Source organism: Dermacentor variabilis, chromosome 7, assembly GCF_050947875.1.
Source record: "Dermacentor variabilis isolate Ectoservices chromosome 7, ASM5094787v1, whole genome shotgun sequence".
NCBI classification, from domain to species: Eukaryota; Metazoa; Arthropoda; class Arachnida; order Ixodida; family Ixodidae; genus Dermacentor; species Dermacentor variabilis.
Genome location: NC_134574.1, coordinates 133,681,155 through 133,701,348, shown reverse-complemented (window position 1 = coordinate 133,701,348; position 20,194 = coordinate 133,681,155). Strand labels below are relative to the sequence as shown.

General features: G+C 44.6%; 1 protein-coding gene across 1 annotated transcript; it reads right to left on the bottom strand.

Moving 5' to 3' along the window:
• Nucleotides 1–2,184: 2,184 nt before the first annotated feature.
• Nucleotides 2,185–12,118, bottom strand: LOC142587940 (uncharacterized). The gene is made up of 4 exons (XM_075699320.1): nucleotides 11,962–12,118; nucleotides 8,443–8,622; nucleotides 2,635–2,664; nucleotides 2,185–2,329 (listed from the first exon to the last, which is right to left on the bottom strand). Exons 1-4 carry the CDS (start codon nucleotides 12,020–12,022, stop codon nucleotides 2,274–2,276), a joined length of 327 nt encoding a protein of 108 aa, XP_075555435.1. The 5' UTR covers nucleotides 12,023–12,118; the 3' UTR covers nucleotides 2,185–2,273.
• Nucleotides 12,119–20,194: the final 8,076 nt, after the last annotated feature.

Sequence of the window (20,194 nt, the reverse complement as noted above, 5' to 3'; positions counted from 1 at the left end):
AAAAACGAACTAACAGAACAGAACAAACTTTTTAGGCTGACGTTCGCCTTTTCACCGGAAGTCGCGAGCAACAAAAATCATACCCCTCGGTTCTCCTTCTCGTTCATGCATAGCGACTTTCCGAAATGTCACCTCCTTGGGGCCACCAGGTAGCACACAAAGGATTATTATCCACGAGTCTGCTCTTATCTTCACCGGTTACTTAACGGCACTGCGCAAAAAAAGATATTGTTCGACATCCGCGTGCGATGGCCTTGAGGCGCAGGCGACCACTCCCAGGGTTCTGGTGAGCATATATACCCAGGACAGCGGCTGTGTCAATGGCCGTCAGACTAAGCACAAGCGGAAGTATCATCATCATCATTATCAACCTGGTTACGCCTACTGCAGGGCAAAGGCCTCTCCCATACTCCTCCAACTACCCCTGTCCTGTACTAATTGTGGCCATGTTGTTCCAGCAAACTTCTTAATCTCATCCGCCCACCTAACTTTCTGCCGCCATCTGCTACGCTTCCCTTCCCTTGGAATCCATTCCGTAACTCTTAATAACCATCGGTTGTCTTCCCTCCTCATTACGTGTCCTGCCCATGCCCATTTCTTTTTCTTGATTTCAACTAAGATATCATTAACTCGCATTTTCTCCCTCACCCAATCAGCTCTTTTCTTATCCCTTAACGTTACACCTATCATTCTTCTTTCCATAGCTCGTTGCGTCGTCCTCAATTTAAGTAGAACCCTCTTCGTAAGACTCCAGATTTCTGCCCCGTACGTGAGTACTGGTAAGACACAGCTGTTATAAACTATAAACAGGGATAATGGCAACCTGCTGTTCATGATCTGAGAGTGGCTGCCAAACGCACCCCAGCCCATTCTAATTCTTCTGATTATTTCAGTCTCATGATCCGGATCCTCAGTCACTACCTGTCCTAAGTAGATGTATTCCCTTACCACTTCCAGTGCCTCACTAGCTATCGTAAACTGCTGTTCTCTTCCGAGAGTGTTAAACATTACTTTAGTTTTCTGCAAATTAATTTTTAGACCCACCCATCGGCGTTGCCTCTCCAGGTCAGTGAGCATGCATTGCAGCTGGTTCCCTGAGTTACTAAGCAAGGCAATATCATCAGCAAATCGCAAGTGACTAAGGTATTCTCCGTTAACTCTTATCCCCAATTCTTCCCAATCCAGGTCTCTGAATACCTCGTGTAAACACGCTGATAATAGCATTGGAGAGATCGTATCTCCCTGCCTGACGCCTTTCTTTTTAGGGATTTTGTTGCTTTCTTTAGGGAGGACTACGGTGGCTGTGGAGCCTCTATAGATATCTTTCAGTATTTTTACATACGGCTCGTCTACACCCTGACTCCGCAATGCCTCCATGACTGCTGAGGTTTCGACTGAATCAAACGCTTTCTCGTAATCAATGAAAGCTATATATAAAGGTTGGTTATATTCCGCACATTCTTCTGTCACCTGATTGATAGTGTTAATATGGTCTATTGTTGAGTAACCTTTACGGAATCCTGCCTGGTCCTTTGGTTGACGGAAGTCCAAGGTATTCCTGATTCCATTTTCAATTACCTTAGTAAATACTTTGTAGGCAACGGACAGTAAGCTGATCGGTCTATAATTTTTCAAGTCTTTCGCGTCCCCTTTCTTATGGATTAGGATTATCTTAGCGTTTTTCCAAGATTCCGGTACGCCCGAACTCATGAGGCATTGCGTATACAGGTTGGCCACTTTCTCTAGAACAATCTGCCCACCATCCTTCAACAAATCTGCTGTTACCTGATCCTGCCCAGCTGCCTTCCCCCTTTGCACAGCTCCCAATGCTTTCTTTACTTCTTCCGGCGTTACCTGTGGGATTTCGAATCCCTCTAGACTATCGTCTCTTGTCTCTTCCATTATCGGAAATAGGACGATAATGCGGAAGTATGCCGCACGGGTAATGGGGAGGTTGTGTATTCGGCTCCCACCGGCAGCAGTCATCTTTTCGTCTACTCTGATTTGTTACTTTTCTTTATTAGTTTCTGCACTTTTGTTTGAACCAAAGCTAATTAACGCTATGCTTTCCTTGACTTCGTTGGCCGTTGGCTATACATTGTCGTGATGGAGCAAAACTGAGGCATTCAGATGAGTAATAAAAAGACAATAAAGCCCTAAATTTATAAAAATTGTAAGCGCTGCTATTTTTATTTCTTTATTTCCATGAGAAAAAGGTGCACAAATGTGAAGTAAAAGTATCTTCAACTTCATTCTTTTCTGGTTTTTCCATGTCATTCAAGAGGTGGGCAAATGCCAGCATAGTTTTCGTCTTTTGTAGTTTTCGTGCCTATTGAATGAAAACATTTATAATGAAGTCTTTTACCGTTCTCTAACAAATGTGATTTCATATAACTGCGATTCTAACGTAAATAGTTCTTCATCTATGTCCCTCAATCATAATTAATTATTCAAAATACAGTATTCTTCATAATGTGCAAGCAGAGAATAAATTTTCCAAAAGCTAAGTGATGTTCTTTTCAGTAGCTCTCAGATGTCTGATTGTCGTAATATATATATTTTTTGCCTGAATAGAATATGTCTAAAACCTGGGCGTCCAAGCAGTGTGGTGCACCGAAACGAGCATGAACTTACCCTTTTCTCTCTTGTACACGGAAGATATTGCTGCAAAAGAAGTATGAAATTATGGATTATATGTGGACAACAAAGGATTTATTGCGATAGCAATTATATGCACACTGGAGGCGCATTACCAGTTGTCGCCTTCGCCGTCACTTTACGTACAAATGCAAGTGCGATAACATCGTGGCCCTGCACCTTGTCGTGTGGGTGCGGGTAAAAGCGGGGGAGGGTGAGCCGAGGATAGTCGCTTCATATTTTGCCGCTGCTCCTGGTTGCGCTGGTTCCTCTGAGCGCATATGGACGACTGCAACTTCTGCGCATTGCCAGCGCCTGCACACCGCGAGGTTCACCTGCGTATCTGGAAATGGCGGCCTTTGGCGCTGTCAGTATCATCGGACTGCCTAAAACGAGCTATCCAGCGGGCGTGCATTTCTTTGGCAGCAGTGGCAGCATAGCGATCAAAGCATCTCGCGCATGTACGTGACCTATTTTACAGGTTAGTATTTGTGCAGTGGTGCTATTTTTGGTTCTTGTTGTTTTTACTGTCACTGTTGCCTTTGCTTAGTTTTTACTTTGCACCTTTCTTTTGCGTGTGTTTTTGTTTGTGCTGATACTGTCTTTAGTTATGTAGAAGTCAATCAATGATTTAAGAGATGAACTACGGCAGGAGCTAAAGACAGTCTGTGAGGCAGTAGTAAGGGACTTCCGCGTGCAGATGCGAGCACTGCGAAGAGAACTTCATGATGATGTTCGCAGTATGGATCACATGAATGGTGTCTTCGAAGTCATTCGACAGAATTACAAGGCCAGTAAGGCGGAAAACGCTGAGCTGAGGGATGGAAGTAGGAAGCTACGCGCTAAACTTGCAGACGCCTTGCAGACGCGGAGTCTCGTTTACAACACTTCGAACAACATTCTAGAAACGAAAACATCAAAATTAAAGGTATCGAGGAAAGCCCCAACGAGGACGTAACTGCTGTTTTTGCAAACTTGGACAACTTTGAGGGATTAGCGTTGCACCACATAATATAGAGGCTTGTCACCGTGTTCATCCTAGAAACAAGCCAGGCTGCATTATTGTGAAGTTCACGCGACGGCAGAAGTGAGATGCCTTGCTTGAAAAGGCAAGTGATGACCACTTATGTCCGACACTAAAACGTCTCCGCGGGATGGCTTTGTGTAAAAAGCGCGCAATATGGGTGGAAATACGTATGGTGCCGTAATGGGCATATCTTTGCGAAAAAGTCGCACGGATCAGAGACACATGCCATTTTCCAGACTCAATGAACAGCTCTACATACTTATCGACTACACTTCAAAATGGAGCAATAGGAAGACAACGGATTACGGTGCCCTATCAGAAACAAAAGCAAAGTTTAGCAGAAAGTGTTGAAACCAGTCAGGCAGTACTAAGTCAAACACGAAGGCGTAGACCGAGACATAAACCTCGCAAGATTTTTGCATTTTGTTTTGTAGAAATATTCTCTAATGGATATGATATCGGCACTTGGCAGCGACTGTTATCATGGATGCATTCAAACACGAGGACAGTTTCACAAGCTGCAATGTTGTTGATATCAGGTACAATCGATGCAATGAAAGGGTCAGTAAAATGTGAAGTCAGATATAATCCGATGTTCACTATCATTTTGGTGACGAGAATGCATATAACCTTCTTCATGAATCGGCCGATATGGCGTTGTCCTCTATGCGCTTTAATAGTGGCCGGGACATTCTGGTCAATATGAGTTATCATTCATCAAATAGTAGAGGAACACTGATGTTTTTCTTGGCTGCTGCCTGAGCGACCATTTTCCAAGATTTCTTTCTGTATATGAATCTTCTAAAATTGTTGACCACTCCACCAGTAGCACACATTTCTAACAGATCAATTAACTCTCTCACGTTAACCTCTTTTCGTGAACCTGTCGCAGATTTAGGTTGGGGTGATGTTCTGAGTGACCGTAATACGGAAATCACTTACGACAGGTTCTTGGAAAATTTTACATCAATCTACGATTCATCCTTTCCACGAAAAACATTTACCGACCAAATAAAGCTACTAAGGCATGGATAGCTACTGACATTTTGCATCTAAAAAGTAAATCAGAGCTGTTATGCAAAACATTTATTCAAACTAGATGTCCTCATATGCTTAGGGCTTTCAAAAAACATAGAAATCACGTCACTGCAGAACTTCATGCTGCTAAAAACAGGTGCTATTATAACCGCCTAATTTCTTCGAGCCGACGCTCTGGGGAAATGTGGCACAAACTAAATACGATATGTGCCAAAACTACTGAATTATTGAAAGGTACTGAAAGACAGCGTGGAAATTTCTAGAGCAGAACTAGCGAACGCATTTCATAATTCCTTTGTTTCTAATATCCCATCATCATCTGGAGGTGACAACCTGTCTTGCATGCAGCCGCGCTGCGATAATACAATGTTTCTGCGCACACTATTTAAATTGGAAGTTATTGCAAGGGACACGGGTTTAAAAAACAGCACAGCCCCAGATGTGTTGGATCTGCAGATAAGACCGGTAAAATTCGTTATTGACGTGATCGCACATTGCTTAACACATATAATTAACGACTGCCTTTCATGTGCGGTATTTCCTCGCAAAATGCAATGTGCAAAAATTACAGCAATTTACAAAAAAGGTGATTGGAGTGATCGCAAAAACTACCGTCCAACCTCTATTCTGCCAGTCTTTTGAAATGTTCTTGAAGAAACGATTTCATTTACTGATCGCTACAACATGCAGACTCGCAGTACGGCTTCAGGAAGGACAAATCTACCGAGCTGGTACTGCTCATGCAAAAAGAAATAATACTAGAAATTTTCATGAAGTGTTAACCAGTTAATTTCGGTGTCCCACAGGGAAGCACTTTGGGTGCTTTTCTCTTGGTTCTTTACATTAACGATATTTTTAAGATTGATCATACCGCCAAGTGTATATGATACGCTGACGATACTAGCCTATTTATTACCGGCTCGGATGTCGCATGCCTATCTTTTCGCGCCAATCAAACACTTCATCGCATGCACTTGTGGGCTACAAACGATGAATTAAAGCTAAACATTAGTAAAATCAAGGCAGTGTTGTTTTACCCAGAAAATAAATACTGCAATATCCCCCGACTATACCTAAAAGATTTCGAAATAAAAGTTGTAGAAAGTGCTAAAACGCTTGGCGTGATTTTATCCAATAATTTGTCCGGGATGCTCACATCAATTGACGAAAACTGTCCGCAATATTTGGTCTCATGTCTCGACATTGCTTTACGTTCCCTCTTATTATTGACACTACTTTGTAGAATGCTCTGTTTCTTTCTGCGCTAAACTATGGAACACTAGATTGGGAAACAACTAAAGAAAATGTGACGAAACATCTTTCCCTTCAGAAGCGTGCAATACGCCCCGCTTTCAAAGCTCCTTACCTAAGTTACAAAGAGGACATGTTCAACGAGCTTAAGCTTGTTAATGTACAATGCATGTAAAATTTCAGACTACTTTGACATCATAAGCTGGAGACGAACAAGAAAAATTACCTCCGGAAATCACTGTAGTGTTTCCAAAAAAATTCCACTACATATATCACAGGCTATACCGAAATATGGAAAGTTCATAGATTACGCACGACCTACGGTAAGCAAATGCTGAGGTACTAATTACCAACGCTGGTAAATGAGTTGGCCAAAAATGTAACGGGTATAGAATTGATCTCTTTGAGTCAGCTGCGCAACATAAATGTATAATTCTGCATTGTTTTATTTTTTGTTGAAACACTACTTGTATTCTCTCTCTCTTTTTTCCGTTTCTGACCTAGTGAATTTCACACAATGTTCTTGTATATTTGCCGATTATCTTTACGCACGTACAGAGGTGTCTTGTATAGTTTCTGTAGCGTATCAGCCGGACGCCAGTGTGGAACAGACAACGTTTATTGATGCCATGCCCTTTTTATAAGGTGATGAACATGTGATCTGCCGACTGCTGCTTGCGTGGCCGATAAGCGATTATCATGAAAATGTAGTGTGACACGCGATATCAGTATACAACAGTTTCTTTATATTTCTATAAGTTTTTTGCATTGCCTGCAAGTTGATTTTCTCCTCTACATAAATGGAATTCATGCCACTGTATGCCATGCTATGATGCTTGGACCCAGTGAAGCCTTTTGAGTCTTTTTTGTCCGTGCTCCAAACGTGTGGTAGATGTTGAATAAAGCTGAATTGGATTGAATAGAATTGAATCTCGTAGGCGCAAGAAATGAAGTGAGGGAGGAAGCGCGCCTTCTTTCATGGTGCGTTGCACCGGGGGGTCGGGGTCCTACTACGGCGTCGGGTGCGTACGACGCCACTCAGCGCACCGCCGCGGGCCCAATCTTGAAAGCGATATGCGATGGCCACGGAGTCTATGTGCACCCAGGGATATGTGCACCAAGGTGCAGCCATAGCCTTGTGCACGCTGTATTCTCGCCGCATAATTTGCATTAAAGTAGCCAGAAGCACCACGAATGAGCTCGCTGCTCCTGCAGCTCTTCCTCACGACGTCACTTTAACAGCGAGTGTTCTCGGTCATCCGCGAGATATTCTTGTGCTTGTCAGTGCGCACGTGACACTATGCTTGTTAATTTAGTTAGTGAACGAATCTTTATTTGTTGTTCAGGCGGATCAAATTGCTCTGCTGATTTAGTGTAGCTGTAAATAATTTTCTATCACAATCTATGCTTCGACTTACAGGACTCCAAGCGCCTGGGCTGACCCGGAACCTGGATCGCCCCCGCCCCGGCCGGGCCCGCGGGTCTGACCATCTGAACAGTTTCATGACAGGCCCGAACTTGAAGTCGTGGGCCCGGGCCAGGCTAGGGCAGGAGGCCGCTAGCCCGGCAGGACTTGTACTTGAAGCTACTGACCCAGACCAAACTCGGGATCACATAATAAAGGGCCTAAGCCTTGCCGTCGAGCAAAGACAAAAAAAGGTATGCATTGCATAGTCCAAGGCATTCCGTGCCAAGCTGAAGTAACTTGTGCAAACACCTTGGTCTAAGTGTACCTTAGCAAAGCATATACAAAAAAAGGAGTTCAAATTTTTCCACAAGGCGAGCATTGTTGCTGCGTAAGGAAAAAATAAATTATGCAAAACCTCCTCTTCGAACCATTTCCTTGATGGGCGTTTTGCGATAGCACTATTACCAATCGTGGTCGGTGGTACAACTATATATATATATATATATATATATATATATATATATATATATATATATATATATATATATATATATATATATATATATATATATATATAAATTTGCATGCTAAAATGAAATGCTAGAACCACATCACATGATCAATGTAACTACATGCGCACCAGCGGAAAAATAACAGCGCAGGCACCGGGTAGACCACTAATGGGGTGCTTCTTCTCAAAAGGCTGAGCAACAACCAATGTGGATAGGCCCTATGATAGCTTAAGACCTAAGCTTAAGAAATGAAGCTTTAACGGATCACAAATTGAGCGAGACCGATTTCGCTAACGGGTGACCGAGTAACCCAATCTTTCGAGTTACGATATGCACTAACAAAAAATTTCATCGGTCACCAGAAACTTACAAAATATTGTGCGCTAAAACACCATAGCAGCAAGCCTCAATGTTCTAGCTGTGATGTATTTGAATGAACACCATGAAAATTTTCAATCAAAGATGCATTCCCCTACTATTCAACTTGAACGGTAAAGACCATAAAGTGAAACACATATGAAACACAAAGAGTTGTGATTGATGTTGCACACAGGTAAATTTTTCCTTACTTTTGCATGTCTTCATGCAGCTCCTGCATGTCGGAAAACCCTTGTTCCTGCTACAGTCACCAAGAAGGAAAGGTTTGCATTTTCCCTTCTCTTTGTCGTACTGCCACCCCACTTTATCACCTAAGCAATTCGACTGTTTTTGGATACCTGAGCACATCCTCTTCTTTTTTCTCAGCTGACCTACAAATACAATAAAAATTTTCTAATAGGTCATCACAATTTACGCAAACTTATATTTGGTTCTTGCTGAAAATGTATGTCATCAAAAAGTTCCACAGATCAGAAATGATTGGTTTGGGCAGCATTCGAAGTCATGACCTGGCGCTTGCGATTCAGAAGCTGTGACTGCTCTACCACAGCAGTTACCTTAAGAGGAAGCTTTAGCTCGGGCCCAACTCCGACGCGGCCTATTCAAATACATGTAAAACGCAAAAACGTTTTTATGAGATAACCCCTGGACCGATTTTGATGAAATTTGTCGCATTTGAAAGATAAAGTTAAATTCTAGTGACTGTTGGAAGCGGAATTTCGATTTAGGGCTTGAATTTTCTTAAAACGATTTTCAAGTATTTGACCGTTTGAAAAAAATAGAAGCACGAAGTTTATAAATTCATAGCTCTGCATCAAGAACCGATATCGCGGTTCTGCAAACGGCATCCATTAGATAATTCAAAGCGGACAAATTCAGTATGTCATTTTACATCTTACGTGAATTTGTTACGTTGGTTACAACGGTTTTGCAAAAGTTGTATTTCTATATTAATAATTTTTTTTATATTCATGTGTAACATATCAATTTTGTCCGCTTTAGATGTACTATTATATGCAATTCACAAAATTGTATTATCATTTTTCGTTGTTGAGTTACAGAGTTGTAAACTTGATAGTTTCGTTTTTTGAAAATTCTCGATTTTTGCCAATTTTTAATAAAAAATTGACAATCTAACTCAAAACTTCGAAACCAACAGTCACTAGATTTTAAGTTTATCTTTTAAATGCAACAAATCTCGTCAAATTTGGTGCAGTGGTTGCCGAGAAAAACGAATTCTCCTTTTACATGTATTTAGATAGGAGCACTTGAGCTAAAGCTTCCTCTTAAGAGAACGGAATAATGTGATGAGACTATGCGGCTCAGCCCTCGTGCTGTGCAATAGTTAGATGGCCTGTTAGTGTGCATTTCAAGGTAGACTAGAACCTTATAGACGCAACACAGAAAGCCTTTATTCTACATTTGAACGAGGTATAATATTGCCAGAGTGTACGGCGGAGCTGAACGAAGAGAAAAAGAGAGAAGTTGGCCGCTGCTAGTTGGTCTTAGTTGGTGAGCCTCCCCCTTGCGCAAGGCTCACCATGTATCATTTTTTGGAAAAATTCATCCCATCCATAAAAATTTTCGTGGAGGTGGCGGGTACATCGCACTGGACAACCGAAGATCTGCGCCTTTGGTGCAGCAAACAGGAGACGCAGACATGAGCCATTCGAACCAGGTGACGTTCGCAGAGAAACCGCCGAAGAAAACATTCGCTCATGGCCAGATTGTTACTGGACACTTCACCTAGTAGCACGCACATTCTCAGGCAAAGCGAATGAGGATGGCGAATACTGGTTGAGACGTTACCTTTTGGTAAATCGCCACATTGAATGAAGCGCATCTGCGCAGCTTTTTAACGTCGTTTTATCCGTGTCGGAAGTGCCCGTATGTGGTTCAAAAATAACCAGGGCTCGCTCATGACTTCGGGCAGAAACGCTTTGGTGATGCCCTTTTAGGGAAAAAAAGGCTCAGCCGGCAAGCCTGCGAGGCCCACGCTTACTTCTACCACAATATCTTCCCATGCCCCAAAGTCTCACCCACCAACACGGGTCGCACTAACACTACACGAATCATTACTACGGCCGAACAGTGGGAGACTTTGCTGCTCAGCTTGTACTCGGAAGAGCAGCCATGGGCCGTGCGGATGGCCGAAGACGCCAACAAAAAACAAGTTCTGGCCACCGTCTGAGGAAGGGGAACACTAGGGGTTAGTCTTCCCGCACCCGCCACACCGTTACCCGATGAAGGACACAGTAAAGTTTTATATATCTCCCTCTTTGATGCCAACTTTCGTCAATTGGTTTGTGGAACTGGGCTTGTTCCGCTTTACAATGGCAGATTCCTCTAGTGAGCTGAGCCATACCCATAGGCACGAAACTGAACGAATGAACTTCTTTGAAGCCAACTTACGTCACTGAGTATGTATCACTAGTTATGTCCTGTGGGGCTCCACAATGACAAAAAAAGAACCATTCAAAATGTTCCCGATGCTAGGTGCAATCGAACCCTACTGATATGAGCTCCAGCAATTTTTTGCTGGATACATAATCAGACATGCGCTAGGTGCGGACTTCGCTTTCTTGCGACGTTAACAGAGCGCAGGCTGTTCAGTAGCTCCGAAGTGTGGTTTATTGTGCAAGTTGGTGGCTCATAATGGTAATTGCAGAGCGCGACTGTTAAACGTGGACGAAACAGGAGACGCATTTTTCCTTGCCACTTGTCTTCGCCCACGTTTAACATTTGCGCGCACGTTTAATCGTGCTACTGAACATTTAAGCTTGTGTTCAGTAGTAAGCGCAAGAGAGAAATCCGGCTGCATACACACATCATACATAGCGCGTCCCTGTATCGGCAATATGGTGCATCGCTACATTGCTTCATTGGTGTCCGCATTACTACCGTAATGCGTAGTTGGATGGTTTCGGCCGGAATTTCGTTTTAAGTAGAATGTTCTGAAGCAGACAGAATCATTCTCTGAAATAAGCTCTTGGGTTCATGACGTCCGCAAGCGCTTTCCATCGTACAGGTTAGTAATCTTATCGTGCAACAATCGCTCCAGTACGGGGACCTATAAGCTCGGCTATTTCATAAACAAACTACGAATTAGCGAATTAGCAAATTCGGAGCCAAATTTTTCACCTAACATGCAAGAATGTGCATGTATAAAACAACTATGCATGAAAGTGCTAATTTCGCTTTATTTATGATTGTGATCTCTTAAATATTCTTTGATCACACCCATGCCTTTTAGACGCGTGCGCTCTCTTATTAGGCCAACTGGGCTGTCCATCCAAACTATATTGTCACCTCCGTGTAAGATACATATGACGCCACTGCTTGTCATTTCCCTTATCCCCTTAGAAGATGGCACAAGGGTACCTGGTAAAAATAGGTCGCACTTTTATTTATTTAATAAACGCGCTGAAAATACAACGAATGTGCATAGTGTATGCTTTCAAGCAGCTATTCATCTGTAAAACTATGTCACAGCTGAGCATTTCTAGTGTGTACACTGTCGCTTCTTACGCGTTGGAAAGAAAAACAGCAATATTGAAGCAGTTGTGTATATTTTATAGCAAAGTAGCCCTTCGGAGCATTTAGAACGCGTATTTGAAATTAGAAGGTTTAATAGGTTTAAGGAGAGATATAACATGACGTGCGTGAGGTTTCAGAATTTGTACTTCCGTAAATTATAAGGTTGGGCTCACCTTCCGTAAGAACAAGGCAGACAAGAATATAGGTCGCAAGAATGCCCAGCAATATCTTCATTTTCTGTCTTTTGCCTTAAAGAGTCGCGTTGACAGTGACCACATTATCCAGGTTTCACGCTCCTTTGTATGCAGGCAACTGCATGCGCATTTCTATGTTCTCGAGCTTGCACAATGAGTTGTTGAGCTGCATGATGTATGAGGATTTTATTCGGCTTTAACAGTCGGCCGTCGGTACAAGTGGAGCGTCTTCGAACATGTGCAATGTTCTGCGTTTTCAAGCATGCACAATTGCGTGTTGTACTTGGATGCAAGCGCTGATTCAAAACTGAAGTGGCTATGGTGGAAGGTGTACGACGTAAGCGCTGACGTGAGCTCCACTACCAATAGGCAGTCGTAGTGATTCTGACGCCTTTTCTTAGAGTGCCCTACATAGGGGGACTGGGTCCAGCGCTGGCTCCCCAATAACACATCTTCTATTGAAAAATAGGTGGCGCCACCGTCGCTTCCACTTCAATCAACGGCTCCGCGCGCCGGCCGGCCGCTTGTCACATCGGAGACCCTACCACAGCTGCATAGAGCCTTGACGGGCGTTTCACTCTGCTGCATCTAGTTCGGTACTCGGTGGTGGAAAAATTATTTTATTTCTTACCGACCTATATGTAGTCAATATAACGGGGAAAGAGCGACGCAAACAAAGTAAACGACGCCACAACGACGATGTGTGGAGCAAACGAGAGCTTCTAAGCCAGTGAGCTCGCCCCAGCCAGTGGGCGCTGCTGAAACTGCCGGAGCTTCAGGACACGGTGACGGCAGTATCGCTGCAATTTCAGCGTTTTCTTTTTTTGCATCACCCTCGGTGCCTGCCAAGGCGTCCGCTGGATCCACCTACCCCAGATTAGTAAAATCTACCTTTATGCCAATGTTATCCTTCCTTTGTTGTCAAGTTGTCCTAAACATTTGCCCCGTCTTGACTGCGTTCTCGTATCGCCATCATCACGTGGCCATCGTAGCGCCTGTTCATCGTTATTACGTAGTCATCAATCACTCGTATTCATTCAATCGTCCCCATTGCTTCGTCGTCATGGAGTTTTCATTATACCGCGGTGTTTGTTTAAGCGTGATTCAATTTTCCTAATGCCATGATCACAGCCTCGTCGTGATACCGCCGTCGATACAGTCGTTGTCACCGATACAGTGGTCGTCATCCATACCTTCATCATTTCACACTCATCATACCGTCGTCATCATACAATTTATGTCATTCCAGCTTCGTTGTCACGTTATCTTCACGGCGCCATCATCATCAATTGTAAATATTTCACCATTGTCCCTATCATTATCAGGTGGTAGTCGTCAACCCGTCGCCGCCATTGCATGGTCTTTATTACGTCACTGTCCCACAGTCGTTTTCCCGCCGTTGTGGCTGTTTCATGATCCTCACTTTTTCGATTTGATTCCAGTGTTATGACGGCATTGTCGTCATAAAGACATCCTCATTCCATCGTGAGTATTGCGTCATCATCATTCAGTCGTCATTATGAATGCGATGGTAGCGTTTTAGAGTGACAACTTTACATTAAGCGAGACGGTTCCCGCTTAAATCTGTACACCCTGGTTGTGTGCTCTATATTTGGACAGGGTCGCTGTAGAATATTAGTGTTCGTCACAAAGGCGAATGAAAGGTTCACTTAAACCGATTCACATAGAGCATGACAGAGGCAAATATGTCCTTTCATTCCGTATGTGCGTTGTAGTTAGCGACCAAAGCAGATAGGAAGGTACTTGTAAGAACATAGGCTGGACAGCAGTGTTGCTGAATGGGCGCCGCAATTCGATTCGAATCCCATTCTGGCGAATTAGAACTTGCTGTCATTTCATTTCTTTCAAATCCTCGGAATGAAACAAAAAATTCCTACTCCGGGAATAGCCGGGCAGTTCCAATCCATTCCTGGAATTCATCAGGAGGGGCATCTTGGTAGTTTTATCGAGCTAACGACGAACGCACCATAAAGTTGATATCATCAGACGTGATAAGAACGGCAAAAATACGCGAATCACGTTACCAAGGTCATGGGAAAGTAGCTTGGGGACTTATGTCGTGCAGTACAACCGCCCTACTATTTCCGATAGGGGCCCTTCTCCCGCTACCTATAGTATATGCATGGTCAGCGTGTTTTAATGAATTGTAATGTTTTAATATCGCTTAGGCTTGAATGTGTCCATGCTAAAATGACGACAGAGCGTATTTTTGTTTAGGTGTCCTCGTGATCTTTAAATGCTGCAATGAAGGTCGCAAGCAGTGCAAGGTGCAAAAAGAAGCCTTGTTTTAATTTATTTATCGAATTTTCGCAAGAAAATGCCATGAGTTAAACGGGCACTTTGCCATTTAGTTTTCAAAACCCGCAGTGTAAATGACGGCTCCTTCAATGTCTAGTTCTAAACACAATAAAAAGTGAGATAAAACAGTTGCCTTCTAGCTATGTGTTGGGCTTCAGAAACATGAGGTGCTCGAAAGAGGTGCTTGTCAGCCGGTTTCCCTTCACCGTCATTATCAGGGATGCCGCAGAAAGCACGCGCTCGACGCCAGCTGACGTCGCATTCACAGTGAGAACTGCCCTTGCGAGGCGGGAAAGCTAGGGAAGGTGGCTAGCGTTCATTTTCCAATAGGTCAGGCGCTTAACCATGTCTGTGCAAGTTCCCTCTATAAGGTAAAGAGAAATTTCATCTGCAATGAATCCAGGTATATTCGCTTGGTGGGCATTTTCATTTTGTCTGATGCTTTTATACATTAATCTGTTTCGCCCTGCTTCAGAGTCTGCATTCGCGACGGTGCTAGCGCTCTCCTGCCCTAAATAAAGAGGCCCGCACCCCAGCACAGGAGAACATACGTGGTCGGCAGCTGAACACCAAGAAGGCTTACACCGTGGGCCTATGAGGGCACCCATGAAAAATTCAGTCAGTCCACGTGCTTGCCAACCGCTTCTCTAGGCTAAGTTGCAGGCGTTAAGTAGCCTCTCTGCTAAGAAGTGCGCATTTGTTCTAACATTTGCACAAGGAAAACTTATATAATTCGCAACGCAGGAAGCAAAAGCGCGGCTGTCCCGTGTCTTTTCTGCAGCAACTCCATGGCTTCTTCCACAGGGGAGAGAAGCTCAATCAAGCCTGCAGCCAGCCTCATTTTACATTAAAACAGTTTAGCCTCCTTGCCCGCGTGCAGATGTTTCGTCTGGCCTGGATCACTCGAAGAAGTGGTAACGTGCTTTCTCATTCGCATTGAGTTCCACCTCGTTGCGTTGTGAGATTCGAAATGTAGACCGGCTACATTAGACATTTCTCTGTCGCCGGTGCTCTTGCGGGAGGATGCAACGACGGCGCCATATTTTTGTACGACTTCCTTGGCATTTGGCTCCTAAAATAAAGCAAAGACGACAATAAGTGAATATTGCCACTGCAAGCACAGGTAGCGCAAACGCCAAACATGCAATGCAGTAGATCTTCAGAAAGAGATTAATGGCATATGTATTCGTACGGTATTGCACTCAACGGCACTCTGACACTCTTCATGGCTGCATTAGACAAAATAAAGTGGGGACAGACACAGCCGTTTTTCTCCAGCCCTACGATATACTGAGCGCACATTAATGTATAGGCTGCGTGTTCCTGTTAATTAGGGATAAATGTCGTGCACGTAGTGCCATGGCTACAAAACTACGGCTGGCATTATCTTTATGAAATGGACATCGTAATAGAAATAAACATACTAGCAGGAGATTTCCGAATCGCTCACTGGCCTTGTGTGCAGGCAACTGTGTTTGCGGGCCGGCCCATTTGTACTAGAAGGAGTGACGTATGCAGTATACCATTTTCCCGCGCCGGGGAGGGGATGTAATTAAAGAGAAGGAGAAGGTGATTACAAAACTAGAGAAATTACAAGGACCACAAATTAAAATAAGACAAAAATACCTTGAACAAGTAATCAACCAAATCCAAATTTTTTTTAAATGTAACTTCGGGACACCGTGGGCACTCTTTACATGGTGTGCCAGTTGTGTTTTTACAGGTATTTCAAATCTATTGATTGACATGGTCAGAGCAGGCCTAGACGTCGCGTAAGCTAGGTGCTTGGCCTGCGACATAAAAATGATCCACAGCAATTTTGGGGGGAAGCAGAGTTAATGGCCTCGGCCATTGAAGGAAATGCTCCACAAATAACCAAGATGAAGGAAGGAAGCATGCACGAAAATTCGGCTAAACATGAGCTGGCGGTAGTTGCAGAATAAACCTTTAAAGCACCCAAACTGTTATAAGCACAGTAGTCTGCCCTTACTTTTCAAACTGCAATTGTTATATTGACACATTCTTTGTCCATGCATTCATGGAAAATTATTCAGCAAGGCTTGGCCCAAACAATCTTTGATGAAATTCTCATAAAGGAACGACGTATCAATGCACATAAGATAAAAAAACATGTTATTTAATAGCGGATACCTGCGGAATGGCGTCTTTTACGGGAAGCTGCAGGCCATGCGGCGAAATCAAAATTGCTCCAACTGATGGAACTCGCTTAAAAGCTCCTACGTTGAGAGTGCCGGGCAGCTGTCGAAATTGTCACCATCATCGCCCTCTTCATTCTCCCAGCCGCTAAATGCAAACGGCTTTATCATTGATGAAGTGCTATTTGTCCCTACGCGAATGACCTGGAAACCGAAATAAAAAAAACTTAACAGAGGTGAAATTATACGAAAATACATACTTCTCCTTGTAAGCGACGTTCCACTGCAGCAACGCTGCGTCATACTCAGAGCGGATACGAACAGCTGTGTGGCTCCCCGTCTGGCCAGTAAAACGGTGGATGTACGCGTGAGCTGTGCAGTCGCTGTCCACGAATGTTGCTTCAACAGCCAGGGACCCCTCCGTAAGCCACCACGTGCACAGGTTTATAGCAACGCAGACGTACTCCCCGCCCGCCTAAGACGATGATGTTGCCGTCTGTAGCGCTGGTAATTTCGCGGGCAGGATCTCCTCTCTGAGTACATTCCGGTATGGCACCTTGCAGCCCAAGACAGCGACTTCAGTATAAAAGAACACAAAGCAGTTACTTCGATTAAAGCTGGCCTAAAATATTGTCGATTTGACCGTTACTAATTGTTTCAATCCCTTCCTCTGCATAACACGAAAGGGCTCCATATCGGTGCAAATCATGTTGATTATGGCGTCGTCAAGATGAACAGGCACAGAGCTGCACCTAGCGGTGATGCCTGGTGTTATCTTCGGCTGACTTGCCAGTCCTTTCTTTTGTTGCCTGTGCTCTGACGTTCGTGCTTTCTTTTTGGGCGCCGAATCAAATTAGATGAAACTACGACTACAGCATGTATAGCTACGAGGGGGGGGGGAGGAGCAATGTTTGCAGCTTGCAGCGTGTTTGTTTTCTTCGCGGTTTTAGATACGGACACTTTTCCTGGCAACACTCGAGTTCCCCCACCACATCCAGTCGCCGTCGCCTTCCAATTAGTGTGCGCAGAAGCGCGTCTAACACGGCGCCGGACCTGTCCGACAAGTTGGCGACCCCGACCTCGTGCGCCGCATGTCCATCTATTGTCCCCCTGCTTGACTCTTCCCGAATGTGCCACGCGAGTCTGGCATAGTTCCAGGTAGTCTTGGTCCCGAGCAAAACTGTTTTGCAGCTGCTAAAGCTCGTTCGAAAACAACCAGTTTCCTCAAGCAGAGCGCTTTCAGACCAAGAGGTAACCCCAACGCAACGCCAGTGACAAGTCACTCGTCCGACAGTGGAGACCTTGGAGGGACCGCAATAGTCGAATCAGACGGCATTTGCACGGGCGCCTACCATTGGAAGAAAATGACGACGCCTGAGCGGGCTCGAAGATTGGTTGAAGATGACGTGACCCCGCAACACCGAAGGGGTTAAAAGCGAGAGGCAGGGAGCAGAGAGAAGCATTCCTTCATCCATTCATTTTTTGTTCTTCTTGCCACGGGCCGCAGCGTGCGATTTGCTGCTGGCCGTCAACGAAATTATGACGGTTAATTACTTTGTGTTATTAATGTAAATAATGTAAATAAACCTTCCGTTTCATCACAAAATCCTCCTCAACGTCGGCCAACTCCCGAACTCAACGGCAAGATCCAACAGCGGGTAATTTCTGAACTGGATGCAGGCACACCCAACGTCAAAGCTGACGTAAGTGCGGAGCAGTGATTCGCCGGTGTTTCCCTTGTGTTATTGTTGTGAGTACGTTATGTTTACCTTTTGTTTATTTGCGTTTTACTTGTCTGTATCGAACTTGAAATTGGGGATTCACTTACCTTTTCTGCCTTTTCGCTTGAGGTTGCTACACCTAAAGTTGGGGATTCGCTTGCCTACGTTTCCGTGCAGCTTACATTGGATCTTTTGCCAAACTAGGGTTAGCCTACTATTAGGTTTCGCTTGAGCTTCCTGAGCTTTAACCAGAAGGTTCCCTTTCTTTCGCGGTTGTTGAGCCTTGCTGGGGAGTCGCCTTTCTTTGTTGACGCTTTGCTTCTGCTTCCCGTTGACGCACAGACGAATCGGCCTTCCGGCGTCGCTGCGTTTCGCGAGAAAACGCCCGCTGTCACTGGATCCGTGCCAATTGTTAGGCGCACACGGCTAGGAAGACCGACTCGTTGATTGCAGGGCCTATTTGGAGAAGCAGTGGCGCCCTGTCATGACTAGTTTCGGTATCAGCCTAGGTGCGTGACGCCCAACAACATTGAACGGACGACATCCAGGGCCCTTAATAACCTCCGCACTTAAATATTCTTTCTAATGTGCCATGTTGGCGGACTTACGGCGTGCGTGAACCGCTGTGCGCAGGAGCCAGTGTGGCAAGGCGTTATGGAAGCGCTTCTTATTTCCAATAGAACCGAGCGAACGTGGGTTTTCTTCGACGCGAATCGTCGCGTCGGGGAGCGGACAGACACCGCCGTGGCCGCAATTATGTGGGCTTTCCTACTTCGGCTGGCTTGCCGAACCAATGCTTTCAAAAGTTTATTCTCTCTCTCTCCGTATGGAGGGAGAGGACGCACAGTTCATCGTGTGCTGCGCTGAGCTGGAGACCTTCATCGACAGTTTTGGGCAAAGGTGTCCGTGTATTTAGACTGGCGGGACAGTATTGCAAAAAGGCTGGGGGGGGGGGGCGGGGAGGGTTACGAGCTGAAACTACGCGCAAGCCGGTATGCGAAAGCTTGCAGTGAACACAAGCATCGCGTCAGCGTCAATACACATCGCAACTTAAGCGCTTTTTCGAATCTGCATTATTGTCGCCGACGGCAACAGAAGCAAAAACAAAGCAGTGAAGGGTGGGAGCCAGCAGGCCGCCGGACCGTAGGCGCCGCCGAAGTAAAAAAAAATCACGAGGCGTAAGTGCGGGGATGGGGGAGGGGGGTATGCTACCCGACGTAGTTCCGCACAACAGATACCGAATGCATAGAACCGCGGTTGTGCGAAGAATCGAGACGAACTTTGGAGCAACTCAGTCTATGAGAAGAGAATTGTAGCAGGCGCGTTGTTTATAAATGTACCGTTCTCGTAGTCAGTCAAGCCCTTAAAAAATGCTACTTCATTGTTAAATTTTAGGCTCCGACTTACTATTATTTGAACGTGGGCTGGTTGTTTTTCGGCATATTTTGACAAAAAGCAGCTCGTAGACGAAAATGCACTCTATTTTCTGAAAAAGACATAATATTATCCCTATTTCATTCCGGTCAAAAGGCGCTTAATTTCATTCCAAACGCTGTCACCATTCCATTCCCATTCCATTCCGCGGTCGTGAAAACGTGGAATGATTCTGACGTCATTCCAATTCCGGAGTGGTAAATCAGTAACACTGCTGGACAGTTCCTCAAAAAGAAAGGGCCGGATTATGCTTTTAATAACAACATGGAGTGTTAAACTTATTCGCCAATCTAAGTGAATTTTTCACTCCCAAGCAAAATGCTGTCTTATATATTTACGCTATGTTAAATAGATTGCACGACGATGCCACGAATTCCACAATTCTACCACACACCACGACGGCATGCCCACGTCCGCCGAGGGCGTTATTATATAATAATCCGTTAGATATTACAAGGTATCAAATTTATCGAATATAAGATCAACTGGCCAGCACTAACTAACTTCCATATCAAATACCTACTGTGTGAGCCGAGAGGTAGCAGCTGCCAAGACGTTTACTATGGCACGCAGTGCACCACG

Excerpts from the sequence above, each read along its gene's own strand:
- LOC142587940 (XM_075699320.1), bottom strand. The coding sequence starts at position 12,022 with ATGAAGATATTGCTGGGCATTCTTGCGACCTATATTCTTGTCTGCCTT. Across the intron at positions 8,623-11,961 it reads CTGCCTTGTTCTTACGGAAG|GTCAGCTGAGAAAAAAGAAG; the intron begins GTGAGCCCAACC and ends TTGTATTTGTAG. Across the intron at positions 2,665-8,442 it reads CTGCATGAAGACATGCAAAA|CAATATCTTCCGTGTACAAG; the intron begins GTAAGGAAAAAT and ends CTTCTTTTGCAG.